The sequence below is a fragment of the Sorex araneus genome, chromosome X (genome assembly GCF_027595985.1).
Source record: "Sorex araneus isolate mSorAra2 chromosome X, mSorAra2.pri, whole genome shotgun sequence".
NCBI lineage: Eukaryota > Metazoa > Chordata > Mammalia > Eulipotyphla > Soricidae > Sorex > Sorex araneus.
Genome location: NC_073313.1, coordinates 304,753,186 through 304,774,087, shown reverse-complemented (window position 1 = coordinate 304,774,087; position 20,902 = coordinate 304,753,186). Strand labels below are relative to the sequence as shown.

At 45.6% G+C, this 20,902-nt stretch overlaps 1 protein-coding gene across 2 annotated transcripts in view; it reads left to right on the top strand.

Moving 5' to 3' along the window:
• REEP1 (receptor accessory protein 1) overlaps positions 1-20,902 on the top strand; it is a 122,251-nt gene that overhangs the window by 51,581 nt on the left and 49,768 nt on the right. For both annotated transcript variants that reach the window (XM_055121727.1, XM_055121728.1), the window contains exons 2-3: positions 4,114-4,186; positions 18,891-18,967. In XM_055121727.1, coding sequence (XP_054977702.1) covers positions 4,114-4,186; positions 18,891-18,967 — 150 coding nt within the window. The remainder of the gene's footprint in view (positions 1-4,113; positions 4,187-18,890; positions 18,968-20,902) is intronic.

Genomic DNA, 20,902 nt, shown 5'->3' with positions numbered 1-20,902 from the left:
AAGAGAATGGAATAGTGAGTCCTCAATGATACTAGCTTCATTTGTAAAGTTTCATTCTTAATACTGTGCCATATGGCTCTGGTAGATTAAATAGCGTCAAGAAAACTCTTAGAGGTCCTGGAGAGATAGTACAGAAGGAAAGGTTCTTGCCTGGCATGTAACTGACCCTGGTTCAATCCCTGGTATGATCTGGTAGGCATTGCCAGCATTGCTCCTGAGCACAAAGCCAGAACTAGGCTCTGAGCATTGCCAGGTGTGACCTCAAAATACAGACACACACCTCAGTTTTGAAAAAGAAAGGAGACTTAAAGTGCTTCCCTTGGATGCAGCTGACTGTGGTTTGCTCCCTGGCACTGCATGTAGTGCCCCAAGAACCACCGGGAGTGATCCCTGAGCACAGAGCCAGGAGTAAACCTGAGCACCCGAGGGTCTGGCCCAAAAACAAAAAAGAAAAGAGGAAGGAAGGACAAGGGGTCAAAGGTGTATGGGAGAAGTGACTCCTTTGAGATGGGTCTTAAAAGATTAGTGGGATTTAGTCAGGAAAACCGAAGTCATGGGTGTCAGAGAAAAAGTAAATTTGTGATGCTGAAAACCTGGGCACTATGATGCAGGCAGGAAGTCATCGATGTGAGCAAGACTGTCGTGCATCCAGAGATCCCACTGCAGTCTGGGGGATCTGGAGGCGGGAGAGAGGAGTAGGGGTGGGGGGAGAGGAAAGGCATGGGCAGGTGGGGAAGGGCCTTTTAGGAGGTCTGGTCTGAATGGACCTAAGTCCTAGCACCTGCTTTATTTGTTCTTTCCTTTCTCTGAAATTGGTTTTTGGGAACTTGTTTCAACCCAGTCTCCCTCCCCTGCTGTGAAATGCTAAATTTCTTTTTTATACATCAGTATTATTGAGTTTGCCAGACTGAAATTGTATGACATTCTGTCCTGTCATATTCTCTCTCAGCGCGTCACATCACGTGCACCCTCAGAGTATGCAGTCCCTGGCTCAGGTCAGGGGCCCTTCAAGGCCTCCTCGGCCTGGGACCACTCCGTGTAACTGCTCATCCTTGTTTACATGAGAGCAAATCCCTGGGCTGGAGGGGTGGGCAGCACTCTCCATCCCACCCCCACCCATCTCTCTTCACTGCTCCCACGTTTCCTCTGGGCAGAGACAGACAGCAGGCTGGCAGGAGTGGCTGATATCCAGGGCATCTGCTCTGGTGCCTGAGGATTTGCTGAATCAGCTCATGCTGTCTGACGTCTCCCCAGGCTGAGCCCTCCGCGTCAAGGTCATGAGCCTCCCTGGAACTCCGTCCCATTAGCCTGGGGTCCCTGGCACTGTGATCGTCCTGCTCTTCTCTCCCACCCCCAGTCCTGCTTTTGGCTCGTCCTTTCTGGAAACACTCTGTCCGCTCTGTGGGCTAAGGCCCCTCCCAGAGCAGGCCTCGCTCAGGCTGTGTGTGGCAGTGAGCAAGAGCCAGGCTGGATCCCAGACCCTCCTTTACTCGTTACTGGTCATGGGTGCTTGACAGCAGGGTGCAGTGCACGCTGGCTTCCTGCCTGTCAGAGGGTTCCCTTTGCCAGGGCAGCATTCGGACAGACATCATGCCTGCCAGGCTCACTGCCTTGGAAACCTTTCCTTCAAGCAGAGCTAGTGCAGGGGCTAAGGCGCTTGCCTTGCATCCAGCCAACCTAGTTCCATCCCTGGCACTGCATGTGGTCCCCCGACCCCCACCAAGAGTGATCCCTGAGTTCAGAGCCAGAAAAAAGCCCTAAGCACTGCTTGGTATGGCCCAATCCCACACACTTCAAAATAAAGAAGAATATACGTTAGAAATTATTGTGTGCCTAAATGGAGTGGATACTGGGAATGCATTTTTTTAAAATGTAGAAGTACTGCTATTTATTCAGCCATTGATTAAGCTGATTGAATTGGGCATGAACTCCACAGTACTTTTTTTTTCTATTGAATCACCATGAATAATGATCGAACACCCATCCATTCACCAGTGCACACTTTCCACCACCAGTGTCCCCAGTATATCCCCCCTGCCCTATCCTAGTCCTCACCCTGCCTCCATGACAGGCAATTTCCCCAATACTCTCTCTCTACTTTGGAGCATTATGTTTTGCTTGAATTTTCCCACCACCATTCAAGCCTGCCTGCTGGGGCAGATGCTAGATCATTTATTGTCCATTGCTCAGTTTGAATATCATGGGTGCCACCGCTGTTCATTTCTGGAATCCTAGATTGTAAATGGTTGGGTTCCAGAGACATTTCTGTAGGATACTAATCCATTTTGGGATTCAACTGGGCATCTATGGACCAGGGCTGTTGGTGCACTGAGATGGTGCCCAGAGGCACATTGTAGGTGTGACAGCCAGGCCGACGAGCAGGCAGGGAGCCAGGGAGGGAAAGCCCAGCACCTCTGCTACCATGCTGCCTGGAGATTTAGTCCTGGAACCCGCATACCTGGGCCTTGCTTGTGGAATCTCTTGGTCGCTGGGATTTCATCTGGAGTAGGTGGGGTGACTGTACCTGCTCCATCTGGGATGCTCCAATGAAATTGGCTCAGTATGAGGCCCAGAGAGATCTCTGGCTCTGTGGTGTCTTCTGGGACTCTGTGCTGTGTCTCTGGCTTTTGATCTCTGTCAAGATTTATTTATGGGTCTCTGAAGCAAGGCCAGTAATAGAGTTTACAGGGTGGTGTTGGAGTTGGTTCATGGGGGTGACTGCCAGTGCTTCCATGAGTATTGGGAAGTGGGGGGAGGTACCCCACCCCGTCTCCATGAAAGCCTGGAGATTTCAGTCACAAAACCTGCATACCCAAATTTTCAGCAGATTATATCTTGGTGAGGTTCGTCCTAAGACAGTGGATTCAGGCTGGGGGTATGGCAGTGATTTTGGATTGTGGAAGTAAATGGCTGCTGGGGGCTTTGCCTGGGCAGCACAGGCCAACCTACCCCAGTCTGTTCAGCCATGTGTGGGTCCGAGATTAACTGTGGCTTTTGATCCTTTCGAGGCTTATCTATGAGTCTCTGAAATAAGGCCAATAAATGAGCTTATATAGCTGAGCTGGAGGTGGTTTGTGGGCATGACTCCCACATACCTAACTTTTGGCCATTTTATTTCTCAGTAAACTTGGTCCCAAGTTGCTGGGGTCTAGGCAAATGGTACAGCAGCAATTTTGGTGTGTCAGGAAGCCTGAAGGCACCAGCAGGCTGCTGATGCACTTGCCCCACAGGTACAGGTTGACCTGTTGGTGGCATCATACCTCTGGGAATGCATTTTTTAACAAAACAGACTAATTCTGTGCCCTGAAGATACTTAGGGCCCAGTGGGGAGACACAAAGTATCACCCAAACTTTGATTTGGGAAATTGTGTGCCCCGATGATCTCCGTACCAAGCTATGAGACAGCAGTGGGACATTTGTCCTACTCAGTGATGTCAGGGAGATCTACCATTAAGAAGTTGTGGTTAATTGGGGACTTGACAGATCAATAGGCATTAACCAAAATGGAGGAAGACTCTAGAAGGAGAGGGCAGCACCAGTGAACACAGGGCGGGGGGGGGGGGGTGGGTGGAGAGCGTGAGGGCAGGAGGAGCCATGCCACAGGGCCTTCGGGGTGGCCCTGAGCACAGGGTGAGTCAGGAGCAGGGAGTGGGTGTTCAGGCACCCCACCCCTCCCCTGCCATTACCTTTGCTTCTTCCTGCCAAGAGCAGTGAGGAAACAGGTCAGTGCCCGTGGGTGGGTGGAAGGAGTGCTTGATTGGACTGGCTTGACAATTTGCAAAGCCGACTTCTGTCTGCAAGCTGCTGAAGTCAAGTGCAATGGGCCAGGACTTGCAGCGAAAACATTTTCAGGGAGAACAAGGCTGCAGGGGTGGGGAGGCTTCTGAAGCCTTCTCAAGCCTGGGGTGCAGATTAGCAGCAGGAAAGGAGGCTTTGGCTTTTTATTTCAAGGATCTTGGCTACACAGCAACGTGATATCCCACCCTCATGTGCCCCAGGCTATGGGTTTTTTTTTTCTGGCCAACGCATCACCCGTCCCTGCAGACACATTTCCCTGTCAAATTAGGATGAATGAAAGTGACATTTCTCTCTTCCTCTCTCTCTTCCCGGCAGGCTTATCTTTGGCACTCTCTACCCTGCATACTATTCCTACAAGGCTGTGAAATCAAAGGACATCAAGGAATATGTAAGTAGCGCTCTGGTGCGGGGGGGGGGGGGGGGGGGAGGAGGGCGGGGCGGGGCGCAGTACAGTGGAGAGGAAAGGCAGCTCTTTGCGCCTTTGCTCAGGGCACTTGGCTGGTGCCGGCCTGGGGCTTCCTCTCCAGCGAGTTTCTCTGTGAAGCTCCAATGTGGGAGCCAGGCAGGCTGGGCGGCAGGGCCTGCAGGAAAAGCCATCTAAAACAAGGGGCCCAGGGCTGGGGATGCGGCTTAGCAGTCAGAACACCTGCCCTGCATGTGTGAGGCCTTGGGTCTTCAATTTAATTTTGTACCATTCTCAGATCCACAAACATTAATGAATTAAAGAGCGAGGTCCCTGGCCTGCCCGAGTGATGGCGGCTCTCTGGGCCCTGGCTTCCTCATCTGGAGATCACCGTGGAGGTACAGCGCATGTCTGGCATCAGGACAGGCCATGAGGGTCCTTGCGCCCGAGCTCAGGTCTCCCGGCTGTGGGAGTGAGGATCCAGATGCTTTAGTGGCCTTTTGGAGCGTGAGGCCATGGGAGTGAGCCTGTGGAATGGGAACCCAAGCCCTGAAGGAGGATGGAGCCCTGCTGGTCTCTGCTAGTCAGGAGACCCTCCTCCACCTGCTGACAGGGACTTCATGAGGATGCATGCCCCTCCCATGGACAACAGAGACCCTGTCACAGTGCAAGGGACAGAGACTTTGCCCCTGGCTCTGGTGTTTGCTCCATGCCTAGGGCCTCCACGTTCTCCTCAGTCCAGTGAGAGGGAGGTCAGCAATCCTACCTCTGAGCTCATGTGGGCACAAACTGCTTTTCTGCTTTCCCTCTGAAGATGTCACCCGGTACAGCTGACAGGTGAAGGACCACTCAAAGTGGGATCGGAAAGTTTTTCTTTCTCTGCTTCCCCAAGATGTCTCTGTGATGAACCTGTCTCCCAGCCCCCAGCCCTTGGGTCAACTGAACCCACCCCCGCTCTCCCAGTTTCCCAGAGCTGTGTCTAGGTTGGCATGTGCCAAGAAGCAGACAGCAGGGATGCTGTCTCCTCTGGGGTCCAGGGCCCTGATCTGTGTGAGTGTATGTGTCTGTATGTCCCTGATCTCGGAGTGTATGTGTCTACGTTTTATTTTATCATCATCATTATTTCTAATTTAATTTTGTACCATGATATGCAAAGTTGTTGACAGAGTTTTAGGCAGGCAGTGGCCCAGTTCTAATCCCACCACTAGCACCTGCATCCCTCCACCAATGTCCCCAGATACTTGCCCAACCCCCAGCCCGTGTCCTTGACAGATACATTTTTTTAAACCATATTTTTACTTGCCTTGCAATACTGCTTTTGTTTGGTTTTTGGGTTTTGAGCCACATCCAGCAGTGCCCAGGGGTTACTCCTGACTCTGCACTCAAGAATCACTCCTAGGGGCTAAAGCAATAGCACAGCGGGTAGGGTGTTTGCCTTGCAGGTGGCTGACTCAGGTTCGATTCCCAGCATCCCATATGGTCCCCCAAGCACCACCAGGAGTAATTCCTGAGTGCACGAGCCAGGAGTAACCCCTGTGCAATGCCGGGTGTGATGCAAATAAAAAGAATCACTCCTGGAGGGCTCACGGGACCATATGATATGATTCTGGGGATAGAACCCAGGTCAACCGTGAATAAGGCTAGTCCCTACCTGCTGAACTATGTCTCTGTTCCTGTGCGCTAATGTTAACTGTACTTTCATGCATACATTGTTCCAACATGGCACCTATCATCAGAGGGCCAACTTCCTTCCCCAGTGTCCTGAGGGCTCCTGCCAGCCACGCCTCCCTCCCAGGTGTGCTCCGGAGACATAGTTTTAAGTCTAATTATTAGAGTTAGGATTCCATGTTTATAGTAGTGGTTTAGATATATAAATGTATACATATATAGATATATGTGGTCAAGTATAAACGGCCGCACCTCGACTGAGCCAAGTCCCCTGACCCTTGCCCATTATATTACCTCTAGACCCATCTTTTTGACCTCCCCCTCCATTTCTCAGCTTTCCTGCCATTTCTGTTTCTGTAATCTAGGGCCAAGGGTTTGTCCACCTTTGATACTTTCCATTCTCTTAACAAATTGTCCCTTAAGCCCCAGATTGGTGAGAACATTTGGTGTTGTCCTTGTCCTTCTGACTTCCTTCATATAGCATGGAATTCTTCAGTTCAAGTTGCAGCTAATTGCATGGTTTCATCCTTCCTTCTGGCTGCACAGTATTCCACTGTGCATACATGCCATGGCCAATTAACTGTTCATCCTCCCGGATTGCTTCTGTATCCTGGCATTGTACTAAGCATAGATCTTTTCTTTTTTAAAAAAAATTTTTTTATTAATTAGTGAGTCACCATGAGGGTACAGTAACAGATTTACACATTTTTATACTTGTGTTTCCCTCATATAATGTTCAAGCACCCCTTCCTCTACCAGTGTCCATTTTCCACCACAGTGAAACCAGTATCCCTCCCACCTCCCAATCCCATCCCCCCCACCCCCCCCTGTGGCAGGGCATACCCTTTTGTTTTCTCTCTCTCTCTCTCTCTCTCTCTCTCTCTCTCTCTCTCTCTCTCTCTCCTTTTGATATGTTGTGGTCCGAAATAGGGGTATTGAGTGGCCATCGTGTTCAATCTATAGTCTACTTTCAGCACGCATCTCCCCTCCCGAGCAGGTCCCCCAACCAGAGCTTACTTTATGTTCCCTTCTCTATCTGAACTGCCTTTTCCCCCAGCATGTGAGGCCAGCTTCCAAGCCATGGAGCCAACCTCCTGGTACTTATTTCTACTATTCTTGGGTGTTAGTCTCCTACTCTGTTATTTTATATTCCACAGATGAGCGCAATCTTTCTTTGTCTGTCTCTCTCTTTCTGACTCATTTCGCTTAGCATGATACTTTCCATGTTGATCCACTTATATGCAAAATTCATGACTTCATCTTTTCTAACAGCTGCATAGTATTCCATTGTGTAGATGTACCAAAGTTTCTTTTTTTTTTTTAAATTCAAGCTAAGGGTATTTATTTATTTATTTATTTTTATTTTATTTTATTTTTTTTCTTTCTTTTTTAAAATTTATTTATTTTTAATTAGTGAATCACCATGAGGGTACAGTTACAGATTTATACATTTTTGTGCTCATGTTACCCCCGTACAAAGTTTGAGAACCCATCCCTTCACCAGTGCCCATTCTCCACCACCGGTACACCCAACATCCCTCCTACCCTCCCCAATCCCGTCTCCCCCCACCCCACCCTGCCACTGTGGCAGGGCATTTACTTTTTTTCTCTCTCTCTCATTAGGTGTTGTTGTACCAAAGATTCTTTAACCAGTCATCTATTCTCGGGCACTCGGGTTTTTTCCAGGTTCTGGCTATTGTAAACAGTGCTGCGATGAACATATAAGTGCGAATGTCATTTCGACTATACTTTTTTGCTTCTCTTGGATATATTCCCAGAAGTGGTATTGCTGGGTCGAATGGGAGCTCAATTTCTAATTTTTTGAGAAGCGTCCATATTGTTTTCCAGAGGGGCTGAACAAGTCGGCATTCCCACCAGCAGTGTAGAAGGGTCCCTTTCTCCCCACATCCCCTCCAACAGCGGTTGCTTTTGTTCTTTTGGATGTGAAGCACAGATCTTTTCAAGTGACTGTTGTTGTGTCTCAGGCCAGTAGGCAAATAAAAAAGTGGTCATGGTCACTATGATCAGGGAAATCTAAATTAGTTTGACAGTGAGGTTTATTACCCCATGCCAGTGAAAAGGACATGCATCAGAAAGGACAGGAGCCCCTCTTGGCAGGGGTATGGTAAAGAAGGGACTCACTCGCGTGCACTGCTCCAGCCCCTATGGAAAATGGCAGCGAGATTCCTCAAGAAAGTAACATCTCCAGCATGCTGGGAGCGACTATAAATAGCTGTTAAGTGGCAGCAGTTCCTGAGGTGCTATTGACGTGACCTGGGGCACAAACATTGAGCAGCCTCTTAGAGGTGCAGCCTTGGGTAGACAAGGCGGGGGAGGGGCACGATGCCAGGTAAAGTGGCCTGAGCAAGGTCCCCAACATTCAAGTACTGAGCTTCTCTTTTGCAGGGGCAAAAAGATCTCTGTCAGCTCCTCTGGGCGGGCTTCGAGCCTGCGTGTGGCTGTGCCCCGAGTAAACTCACAGGGGTCTGATCAAGGTCTAGACAAGCAGTTCATTAGTCGCGGGTGAAGGCTAGCTCCAACAAGTGGAGCAGCTGTTTGTTTGGGCTGGCAAGCGTATGCGCCTCCCAAGAGGAAAGCCAGAGGGTTAAGATGAGACGGTTTCTTGGTAAAAATGGAAACAGAAGGAAGGAACTGCGTGGCATGCGGGTGTGTCTCTGCCATTCTGTGCACGCTCTCCTGCACAGTCGCCCATTGACCCCTTTGTCCAGGAGAGAAACCCAGGAGTTTCTTTCCATGTCTCTCGCTCACCACAGCCGGTTGGTGATTGTGCCTCTTTATCTGTCCCCTGATTATCTTTCACACCCGTTGCCCCCCTCTTTGCTGCTGCCGCCTTTCCTGGATGCTGCAGTAGCCTCAAGGGTCCAGGGATTTGGGGTTACTGTTGCCGTTGTAACAAGTCACCATAAATGTAGCGCTTCAGACAATGCTGATTTTCTCAGCCCTGGGTGTCAGAAGGCTGGCAGGTCTCACAGGGACAGTGCCAGGCAGGGCCATGTTCCTTTTAGAGACTCTTCCAGATGGCTTCTGTGCTTTTTCCAGGTCCTGGAAGCTTCATGCTGTCCTCGCAAATGCCCTCTCACCCCACTCTCAGCGCCAGCAACACCGTACCTCTCACCCATCTTCCCAGTCGTGTCGCCCTCTGAGCACACTCAGGAAAACACCTAGTAGGGCTCCAGGCTACTCCCAGCTCAGTGGTTGGGGGTCGTCCCATACTCGGGGGATCATGAGGTGCTGGGGATTGAATTGGGGTTTCTTTTTTTTTCTTTTTTTTTGTTCCATACCCATTTTTAATAGTTTTCCAAAACACCGTGTGAATGGCAACATGTTGAGCTTCATTTCTTATTATAATTAACCTTTCAACACAAACAAGAAAACATCACAGCAACAGAATACCAAAGAGAAATCTATCTTATTTGATTTTATTGAAATTTGTTTTCTACTCTTGTACTTTTTTCAATGAGGAGCACATTTTTGACTCAATTATCTACTCTTAGAGTAAGTCAGAAAATAGCCCTAAAATTATATTTCTCCTTGAAGAACATGAAGAAAATTTAGACTAATAATATGAACAAAAGGGGCCAGAGGGTACAGTGGGTAGAATGTAAAGTCTTGCATGCAACTGACCCAGGTTCAATTTCCTGCACCGAATTGGGGTTTCTTGCATGCAACACGTGTGTTCAGGTCATTGAGTCATCTCTCAGGCCTCGGGTCTCCTCAGTTCAGTGTTTGTGGGAATACTCTGAGCTGACCTGGATAATCCACTTTGAGCATCCTCTCTGAGAGAGCTTGACTTATTAACTCGGCATAGTCCACAGGTCGCACACGTAGCAGTCTCAGGACCCGCTGGTAGACTGCCTGTCTCACTTTTGTTCGGTCCCAGGCACTGCCCCATATTGCTGAGTTCAATCCCTGGTGCTGCGAGTGTGTCCCCAGACACTTCAGTGACCACAGCAAAGGGAAGGGATGTGGGAGAACAGGGATTGACTCAAAAAAAAAAAAAAAACGAAACTGGTGAGGTATTAAGTGGCCATCATATTTGGTCTACTTTCAGCCCCTATCTCCCATCCCGAACGGGCCCTCCTAGTACCCTTTGCTTGGTGAGCAAAAGGGAATGCCCTGCCACAGAGGTGGGGTAGGCGAGGGGGAGGACAGGATGGGTGTGGTGGGAGGGATGCTGGGACCATTGGTGGTGGAAAATGGGCACTGGTGGAGGGATGGGCACTCTACCACTGTATAACTAAAATGCAAGCACGAAAGTTTGTAAGTCTGTAACTGTACCTCATGATGATTCACTAATAAAAATTTTTAAAAAATAAAAGTTTAAAAAGAATGGTGAGGTCCTGTGGGAGGGATGTTATTCTGCATAACGTATCTCCTAACTAGTTCCCCTCACTTCCTGCTCCTCATTTATATTCTACTGTTCACTTAACTTCTAGGAACCTTTTTTATGGGGGGGCGGGGTGGAGAGAGTGTGGTTGGGCCATACCTAACCAGGCTCAGGGCTTACTCCTGGCTTGTACTCAGGGACACTTTTGGTAGGGCTCAGGGGACCATATATAATGCTGGGGATTGAACCTGAATTGGCTGCATGCAAGGCTGTACCATTTCTCCATCCATAGGAGTCTTTTGGAAATAGAAATGTACTAATTTCATTTCCCTGGGATCTTTTCATGGCTGCTTATAACTTGAAGATGAAATCCAGACTCCATTATGCAGTGTTTCATGCCCTCTTGGTCTTTCATCTTTCATCTTTCCTGCCATTTCTCTGAAAGTGCTCCATACCCAAAATCCCATCTGGATCTGCCTTTCTGCATTTTTTGAAGGCATCTCTTTCATCCTAATGGTCTTTGTGGAAAACAAGGCCTATTACATAGGCTTAAAAAAATCAGATACTCCCTCCAGGACTTGCATCCTTAGAGAAGGTCCAAAGGTCACACCCAAAAGTGCTTAGGAGCTAATTGTGGCACTGAATGGGAAGAGGGGGGTCACTCCTGGCAGTGCTCGAGGGACCATATAGTGCCTGAGACCAAATCAGGGCCTACTGTAAGCAAAGTACCTGCTCAGTCTGTTGAATTCTCTCTCTGGCTCCTAGACTTAAAATATTTCAACAAATGTATTATCTTCCCACTTTTTCTCCTACCCCCATATAGTTGGGGTGAAAATTTGAATTGACAATGGTTGGGTTGACAATTTAAATTGTTATTTTTGTTTGTTTGTTTGGGGACATACTGTTATGTGCTCAGGGATTTTTCCTGGCTCAGGGGAATGGAACCAGTGTCATTCATGTCATCCATGTGCGAGGCAAACTATCTCTCTGATTCTCACAAGTTAATTTTTAAAGCGTTTAAGTTAGAGTTCTATTGTGCCAGAGCTTTGCAAAGAAGGCAAGAACTTTGCCCAGAGATGTGAACCTGGAGCTGAACTCGGCTGTAGAAATTTATATTCGGCAAGTAGATGAGTTGTTAGAATTCTTATTGGAAGGTTTACTTATACACTAAAATATGGGAATCATGGCAAAGTGAGTGTTGGATAACCAAAGTGGTCACTGTTACATATTTTATATAAATATGACACATATATACATACATGTATATCACATGAAAAATATAGAAGCCATAGACCTTATTTATTCAAATGGTCGTGGGTTCACAGGTGACATTTATAGTTTTGTTCTAAGATAGCTTTATTTCAGGTACAAAGAAGCGGCAGGGCACATGCTTTGCATGTATGAGGCTCTTGGTTGGATCCCTGGCATAGGTTAGCCCTCCAGCACTGCTGAGTGCAGACCCTTTGCACCTAAGAACCTGCAAATACATGCTTTTAACTCAACCAACATCATAATAAAAGGCAAATTTTTAAGGTAAAATCATGTTTTGTGTGTGTGATTGCTGGCAGTATCTTAAAGCGGAGGAGTGTATGAAGGAAAATGCCCGAGGAGAACCACTTCAACTTGCCTTTTTTTTACCAGGGATGCCTAAATTTTGTCCATGGGCCAGATTTTCTCCTAAAATTTGTTCTTGCTTTTCCAAGGCTCTCTTATGGGCATTCTTATTCCTCTTTCTGAGCCCGCAGACTGCCTTCAACCAATAAGGAACTGCTAATGGCTTTAATCCAAGAAAGAGAACAGATTTTGAGTTAAGATCTGTCTATGTGGAATATGGAATACATATTTAGGCGGGGTCAAGGTATAGCAAAAGGGCTAAGGTTCTTTTCTCAACAGAGATGTGGATGGTCTGAAATAAGGAGCTGATAGGAGGAATAGAGGGAGAGATTCAAAAGGAACAAGAAAGTGAAGGCCAGAGAGATAGCCCGATGAGCTGGGGCACGTGTTTTGCCTGAGTTCAGCACCACATGGTGCCCTAAGCACTGCTAGAAACAACCCCCAACAGCCGAGCTGGATCTAACTCCTGAGCACTGCCACTGGTGTGACGAAAAACTAAGGGTAAGTTGAAGTGATAGCTGTTGGTGATATGTTGGCTGTGGTAGGTGGAATGCCGAATTTTTCCCAGGAAGGGTGTTTAATCTAGAGTTAGAAAAGAATGTTCAGAACAAAGCCTTGGAGAGGAATCAGCGAACCTGAAAGGTAGCTATAAAGTCAAGAGGGAAGCAAGGAGGAGAAGTTCAGGAAATGATAGTTTCACAAACACCTATAAAATCAAGCAAGTTAAGTAAGGCACAGAAAAGGGCTTCCTGTGCCTCCTATCCCATAGTCAACCCCCCATCAGAAGCAGTCTTTGTGCCACAGATGCAGGACACGGAGTCAGTGGGGGATGAGGCCATAGACACACAGAGTGCACTGGAAACATTTGTAGCTAAAAGTTGTGTCAGGGAATGGGTTGATTTTGTTTTGTTTTGTTTTCTTGGTCTTGTTGTTGGTGTTCTCAGTCTTTTGTTTTTAACTGGAGATACTAGAACATGGTCTCAAAGCTAGAAATAATAGACTATAGACAGGGAATTCAGGCTCCAGAGGGAGTATGTAGACACCGGTGTTGCAGATTGCTGGATCCAGAGTCGCAGCAGGCAAGTCAGTTTATAACTAGACAGTTGTAGCACTGTTGTCCTGTTGTTCATCGATTTGCTCGAGCAGGCACCAGTAACGTCTCCATTGTGAGACTTGTTGTTAAATGTTTTTGGCATATCAAATATGCCACGGGTAGCTTGCCAGGCTCTGTGGTGCAGGTGAGATACACTCGGTAGCTTGCTGGACTCTCCAAGAGGGATGGAGGAATCGAACCCGCGAGTGCAAGGCAAATGCCCTGCTCACTGTGCTATCGCTCCAGCTCTATAACTAGACTAGACTTTGTTAACTGCTGCCTGCTATGCAGCCTGGCCTGCTGTATGTGGCCTTGGCTGGGTGTGGTAACGCAGTTACTGTATGGACTAAGCCAGTCTTGTTCCTAGGGATTGTTTATTTTTTTCTGAATTGATAAGGCCTCTAATCTAATAAGCCATATGTTTAAGATTCACAAAGACGATGGGCTATTTTTATTTTCTGAAAGTTATTTTTTTCTGCGTATAGAATCCAGGTTTACCAAGGTTTTCTAGCACTGTAAAGATTCTATTCCATGCAGAGTACGTAATAGGAGGATATCTAGATCATCCTTGGTCCCAGAATATAGGAAGGGTGACAGATAGGAAAATAGATCAAGGTGGGTAGCAAGAAGTAGATGGGAAGTAACAGAAGGCAGAGGTCAAGGGCCTTGAGTACCTGGGTGGTGAAGAGGAATGGTATAGCTTTATATCCAAAATGCAGTCAACAACGCTGAAAACAGGAGATTCAAGCCACCACAATCAAGCTTAAAAACGTACCTGTCAAGGAGGCAAGCTGGGGGTTGAGGGGAGTGGCTGGGAGGGAACCTGGTGAAGGGAAGTTGACACTGGTGGTAGAATTAGTGTTGGAACACTCTGATGGTGAGTCTAGAACTTAATTATGAATAACCTTGTAAATTATAGCTCTTGATGAAAATACTTTAATACGAAATTAAAATTTAAAAACTATCCCATTTTCATTTTATATTCATTGTTTCTGATGAAAAATAGGTTATAAGTTTTATACTGAGAGTATCCCACCTGCATGGCAGAGCCTGGCAAGCTACCTGTGGCATATTCGATATGCCAAAAAAAGTAGCAACAAATCTCACAATGGAGACATTACTGGTGCCTGCTCCAGCAAATGGATGAACAACAGGGCTACAGGGCTACAGTTTCTATTATTCCCCTTTACTTAATGTGTCTTTCCTCTTCTTAAGATTTCTAGTTTGTATTTCAGAAATGTTACTATAATGTGACCAAGTGGGTTTTAAAAAAAATTTTTCTTAGTTGGAATTTATATTATCTTACTGGAGGTCCCTTAATTCTGTAAGTTTTCTATTTTTGAGCAGATCCGGAAATTTCCTTCAACTTTCAAGACAAAATTTTGTTTCCAAAATAACATTTCTTCGGATTTGTTTTTTCTGTCCCATACTCTTTTTCTGTTACTCTAGAAAATTTCAGTTTCATACTTGATCATGCGCCATAAGTATTGAGACATTTTTCCTTTTAATCTGAACTTTAATGTGGTCGAATCTTTTCCATATCTTTGAGTTCACAGATCTTTTCTTGTTTTGTGTCGAAGAGTTTGTTAAGTCTTTGAAAAAATGTTATTAAAGTTTCACGATTTATAAAGTTGTTCATAGTAGGGTTTTAGAGATACTGTGTTCCAGCACCAATCCCAAAACCAGTGCCTTTTCCCTTCCCTCCACCAGGGTTCCAGGATCCCTCCCACTGCCACCCCACCACACCACCCTATCCCAGCCTGACACCTTGAGAACACATTTTTTGAATACTTTATTTACACAACATGGTTTACAAACTTGATCATAATGCAGTTGTTAGAGGCTTTTGATGTTCCAACTCCAATCCCACCACTTGAGTGACCTTCCCTCCACCGTTGTCCCATTTTCCCAACTACCTATAAAGCCTTAGCAGGCACACAATAATTTATTATATATATTACTTGTTACAACCAACTGGTTAAACAAATTATCAAAAATTCTTCAGTAATAGAAGATTTGTGAAGATTGCTATAGCTCACCAAGGAGTTGTTAAGCCTTCGTCTGACAATTTAATATCCATTACTAGTTGCTATTCATTGCTGGAGCCGTCTATGTCATTGTTTTTGTTTGTGGAGTTGAGTTGGTTTCTCTGTTATTTTCCCATCTAATTTCGTTGCTCCTGCTGGAATTTTAGTTCTTGGGAATATAGAGGTGTTGCGTGGCTGCATATGCAGCAGTGTGGTCCAGAAACTTCAGGACCTGTAGGACTGGGATGAGTCTGCAGAAATTCATAGTGAAGCTGTGTGATTAGGCCATTGTCATGGTGGCAGCAGTGGCTGTGGGTGCCACTGCCAAGGCTTCGAAGGGGCAGGGATTCAGTCCACTCCCTTCCCAAGAATGTCCTAGAGTATTTAGCAGGGGGACCAATGTGTCCATGACAATGTGTCCATGAATTTTAGTTGCTTGGCTTGTATCTCCTCAGGGATTTAGTTTGTGAATCTGAAGAGCAGGGCCAGTGGTGAGCTGATGTGGTGGTAGCTGTCAACTTATTTCCCTCCCACCCCAATTTTTTTCTTTCTCTTTATTTCATATGGAGGAAAAACCCTCCAAGAAGTTTAATAGATATTATGGGATCAATTAAAATTATTCACACCCGTAAAATTATTTTCTTTTTTAAGTATCTACTTTCCACCTTCTCTGCCTTACTTTAATGTTGTTGCAGTGATTGGGAATCAATACTTAGCTGTGGTTGTGGTGTGCACCCACTCAGCTGCAGTGCTCATTGGGGCTGCATTCCTTTAGCTGCAGTGTTCGCACATGTGCTTGCTGGAGGTTGCACTCTTTTTTTAAAAAAATCAATTTTTTATTTTACTGAATCACTGTGAGATAGATAGAGCATTACAAAGCTGTTTATGATTGGGTTTCAGTCATACAGTATTCCAACACCCATCCCTCCACCAGTGTAATTTCCCAGCACCAACGTCCCCAGTTTTGCTCCCATCCCCCAAGACATCCCCAACCCCACCCTGCCTCTATGGCATCACCTCATTTCTCTCTCTCTCTCTCTTTCACTTTCTCTCTCTTATTTTAGGCATTATGGTTTGCAATACAGATGCTGAAAGATTATCATGTGTATTCTTTTATGTACTTTGAATACTCAGGTCTTGTCAAGAGTGATCATTTCCCATTAACATGGTCATAATGGACCCTACTCTATCTTAACTACCCTCCACCTCCCACATCCTTGTGGTAATTTCCAGGGGTTGCATCCTTTAATCATTTGACAACACATTCTTTTTGTTGTGCTTGCCAAGCTCATACATTTTAGTTGTAGTGCACACACTCATGCTCACTGAGGGATCACACTCCTAGCTGCACTACTCACACATCTTTGTAAGTTGTGATGAATTTTATGAGTCTCGTCCTTTAGTTGTGGTGCTTGCACACACCTGGGTGAGGTGCTGCTGGAAATCACTTGTGGTACCAGGGATCACAGACAGCAGAACTACCATCATCACATGCAATACATGTACTTGTCACCAGGTGTTGAGCTTGTTGTTGTATTTTTTTCTTTTTGGATCACACCTGGCAATGCACAGGGATTACTTCTGGTTGATGCATTCAGGTATTACTCCTGGCAGTGCTCAGGGGACCATAAGGGGTAATGGGAATCAAATCTGGGTCAGCCACATACAAGGCAAATGCCCTACCCGTTGTGCTATCGCTCCATACAAGGCAGGTGCTATACCACTGAGACATCCTTGGGCCCCTAACAATTGATTTGATGATATTAACCTTATATCATTAACCTTCCTATCATTGCTTACAAGAGTTTTTTTCCCCAATTATTTTCTAAAGTCTAGATTGACAATAATACCACCTGCAAGAATAATTTTCTCATATCAGAAATCCAAAATACAAAGCTCATATAATCTTCATTCTCAGCAATGGAAAACAAATTATCAAATGATGCCTTTTCAGCAGATTTGATTGTTGGGGGAAAATTCCAAATAATAATTGTGAGTTCTCTTTTGAAAAACTGAATGTATTCAAAGTATAGAGAGAATAAGGTGAAGATCATTAGCACTCAGGTAGGCGACTGGGTGTGGGAGGGGGTATATTGGGGTTCTTGGTGGTGGAACATATGCACTGGTGAAGGGGTGGGGGTTTGATCATTATATGACTGAGACTTAAACCTGAAATCTTTGTAACTTTTTTTCACAGTGATTCAATAAAATAAAAATTTAAATAAAAAAAATAAAAATAAAGTAAAAAAAAAAAAAAAAAAGAATAATTTTCTCTTGACTTCCCCCCACATTTTTTTTCTGCACCCAGTGGTGCCATAGGATTACTCATGGCTCTGTGCTCAGAGATCACTCTTGGTGGGGCTCAAGAAATCTTACGAAGTGTTGAAGATCAAACCTGGGAGATCAAAGCTGCAGACAGGGTAAAGCAAGCACTTTAGTATGGCTCCAGCCTTCCCCACACTTCTTGTCTTATTGCGTTAGGTAGGATTATATTGAATTATATTGAATAGGAATTATTAGTATTAGTAATAGTATTATATTGGATAGGAAGATAAGTGGAGACACTTTTTCATCACTCCAGAAGTCAGGAGATACTCAAGAGTTTGGATTTCATTTTGCATGCTGAAATACCTTAAATGGGAGAGCAATTGAGTGTGTTCATTTTTCTTGAGTGGGGACTGGAGAGTTGGGCCACACCCAGCTGTGCTCAGAGGCTACTGCTGGCTCTGATCAAAGATCATTCTTGGCCATGCTCAGGCACATGCAAGGCAAGTGCTTGACCCCCTGTATCATCTCTTTGGCTCAGATGCATTATTTCTCTTGGAAGATTAATGGTGGCCGTTTATAGGATGGCAGGTGAGAGAAAGTCAGAAGAGAGGGAAGCAGTCAGCAGACTTGTAGTAGTAGATGAAGAGAAAGGAAAGTAAGGGAAGCCTCAGCTGTGGGAGAGAAGTGAGGAAATGGAAATGTGGGAAAGAAGATTAGAAAGTAATACCCAATTTTTTTTTTAGGTTAAGAATTTTGTTTGGGGGGTCAGAAAAGATAGTACAGTGGGTAGAGAGCGTGTCCTGTATGAGATTCATCTCATGAGACAAATCAACCCCAACACCTCTTATGGTTCCCTGAGCACAACTAGGAGTGATCCCTGAGCACAGAATCAGAACTCTGCCCAGAGCAGCACTGGGTGTGGCCCCAAAAGAGCAACAAAAAATTTGTCTCTGTAATAACTAGGACATTTTTATATTTTATTCCCATTTAATCTTCTTTCATATCTGTATATAGTTGTAAATGATTTTTAACTGTGCTTGGGAGACCATATGGCGTGAAAAGCATTGAACCAGGCTGGCTGGTTGTACCCAATTTTTATGATGGTCTTGGGGCTTTCTTCCAGAGAAGAGGTGTGTGTGTGTGTGTGTGTGTGTGTGTGTGTGTGTGTGTGTGTGTGTTTATTACTTTAATACTTGTGGGGACCACACCTGGTATTACTTGGGATTGCGTGGTGACAAGGATCAAACCCAGGACCTCACACACACAAAGCACATGCTCTACCTCTTAAGCCACATCCCTGACCCCCAGGAAAGGGTTCTCAATGGGGATGCCCATTATTCCAACCCAGAGAGTATAGTGGGGCACAGGTGCATTCCAGGGAGTGTCTCTGGAGGACTTGAGGGTTTGCTTACCCCATCCTGAAATAAAGGACTGGACCAAATGCAAAGTTTCTCCTGGTCTGCAGGCCTCCCTGTGAGATTTCCTCCCACCTTGAACCGATATCATGTGCTTCAGCCCAGGTCTGGACTGGCGCTGGACACAGGGCAGGAGAAAGGATCAGTGACACAAGCTGCCTGCCTGGGCTCCTTCAGTTTCTGCCCATTCTTGAAACTGGGAGACCAGTTTTAGATGACCTGGCATTACTGACTTTGTTTATGTCTCTTCCAACAGGTCAAATGGATGATGTACTGGATTATATTTGCACTTTTCACCACAGCAGAGACCTTCACTGACATCTTCCTTTGTTGGTAAGTACCTAAGGAACTGGAAGATTTTAAGGGAAGGGATAGCCCAGGGTCAGAGAAGGTCTGGGAAAGATCTGGGAACACACTCGGGCCTTCCTTCAGAGCTGAGAAGTGTCAGAATTTTAACAGTTCAGAAGTGTCTGGATTGTTCTGAATAAATACCTAGTCAAGGGCAAGGATGGTAAAATTCATGTTCTGCATGGAGGAGACTTGGGTTCTATCTCAGCACCACAAAAAAGAAGAATAATAATCTATGGAATTGTTTTTCAAATATTTATGGGATTACCTTATAAATGCAGATATTGTTCTTGTAATGTTTAATGATGTACAAAATAAACACAGTTCATCAATTAATGGAGTTGGCAAAAAAGGCATACATTCATAAGTTGCAGAAGGGTTGAATTGAGGTGGAGAGCCCATTCAAGGGTTAAGGGACATATTTTGCATGTGGCCTGGTTGCATTCCTGGCACCTCATATGGTCCCCCACACACTGCCAGGAGTGATCCATGAGCACAGGGCCATGGATATCCCTCAGCACTTAAGCTCTGGTTCAACCCCCACCTCAAATGGGAGAAGGCTGAAGAGATGGCTTAAAGGACGGTGCATGCTTTGCATGTGGATAACCCGAGTTTGGTCCCTGGCATCATATGGTTTCATGAGCACTGCTGGGAACAACCCACAGGAAATACACTGGAAGTTACCCTAAACAACACCAAGTGTGGCTCAAAAACCAAAGGAAAAAGTAAAAGGAAAAGAAACTGTGCACAAAAGTACTCAATAAAGTTTCTCTCCTACACCATTCACCCTTATCAAGACTGCTATTTTGTTCTTTCTAAAAATAAATATTTTAGAATATTTAATATTCTAATATTTCAATTATATTATTCTCACTAACATTCTAATAATAAATATAGGTGAATGTATATCCATACATATGCACATTTTAAACTGTTATTATAGGATATAATGGTTATTTACTTTGATTTTTATTTCTTACTTACTTTTTAATTTTTCAGTGCCAGAGATTGGACACAGGGCTTCATACATGCAAAGCATGTGCTCTCCCACTGAACTATATCCCTGGCCTGTTCAGTGTATTTAGTTTTTTGTTATTTTTTTCTTGGGAGTGGTACACCTGACTATTATCAGGGCTTATCCCTAGCTCTGTGCTTGGGGATCACTCCTGGGGGGTTGTAGAGTCCAAGATGGATCCCAGACCTCCTGCATGCAGAGCTTGTGCTCCAGCCCCTTGAGCTATTTCTCTCACCCAGTTCTTCCTTTCAGAAGAAAGAAACTGTGAATAATGTACAGTATCTCCCTTAATACTTGAAGAGTCCGAGTTTGTGCACATGTGAAAGCAGTGCAGGGGAAACCCTTGAGTTAACCAGGGTTGTTTTTGCAACTTGGGATTATGGGGCTTTTTTTGCAAGTGGTGTCGGAATGTTTCACCACAATGACATATCTATCACTGGGAAAGTATTTCCAGTATCCCAGTATGTCCAGTATTTCCAAGGGGAACTCTTAGGAACTTGCTCTCCAGGTCATCCCAGGCCCAAAGAACAGACCCCAACACTCCTTTTCTTGACCCCGTTTTGGGTCAGTGGCCATTGTCATGTTAGTAGGTAGCTCTTCTCCCTGGGAAGAGCCTGACTTTCATCTCCACTGGGAGAAATAACCGTCTCAGCCAGTGTGGCTTCCAGTCGAGGGAAGGAATCTTGATGACATACTTCTATATGCTGGTGTCATCCTGCCTGTGCCCTGACCCAGCACAGGCGTGCCGGAGCTGAGTCCTCGGGAGTGGACCCGGGACTCCTGGGCCCTCCTCTGTCTTCCCAAGGCCCTGGGGCTGGACTCGAAGTTTCAGTCTGTGTAGATGATTTCATTTCTCTTTTGTTTATTGTCTTCGGTGTCACGCCCTATGCCGCTCAGGAACAGCA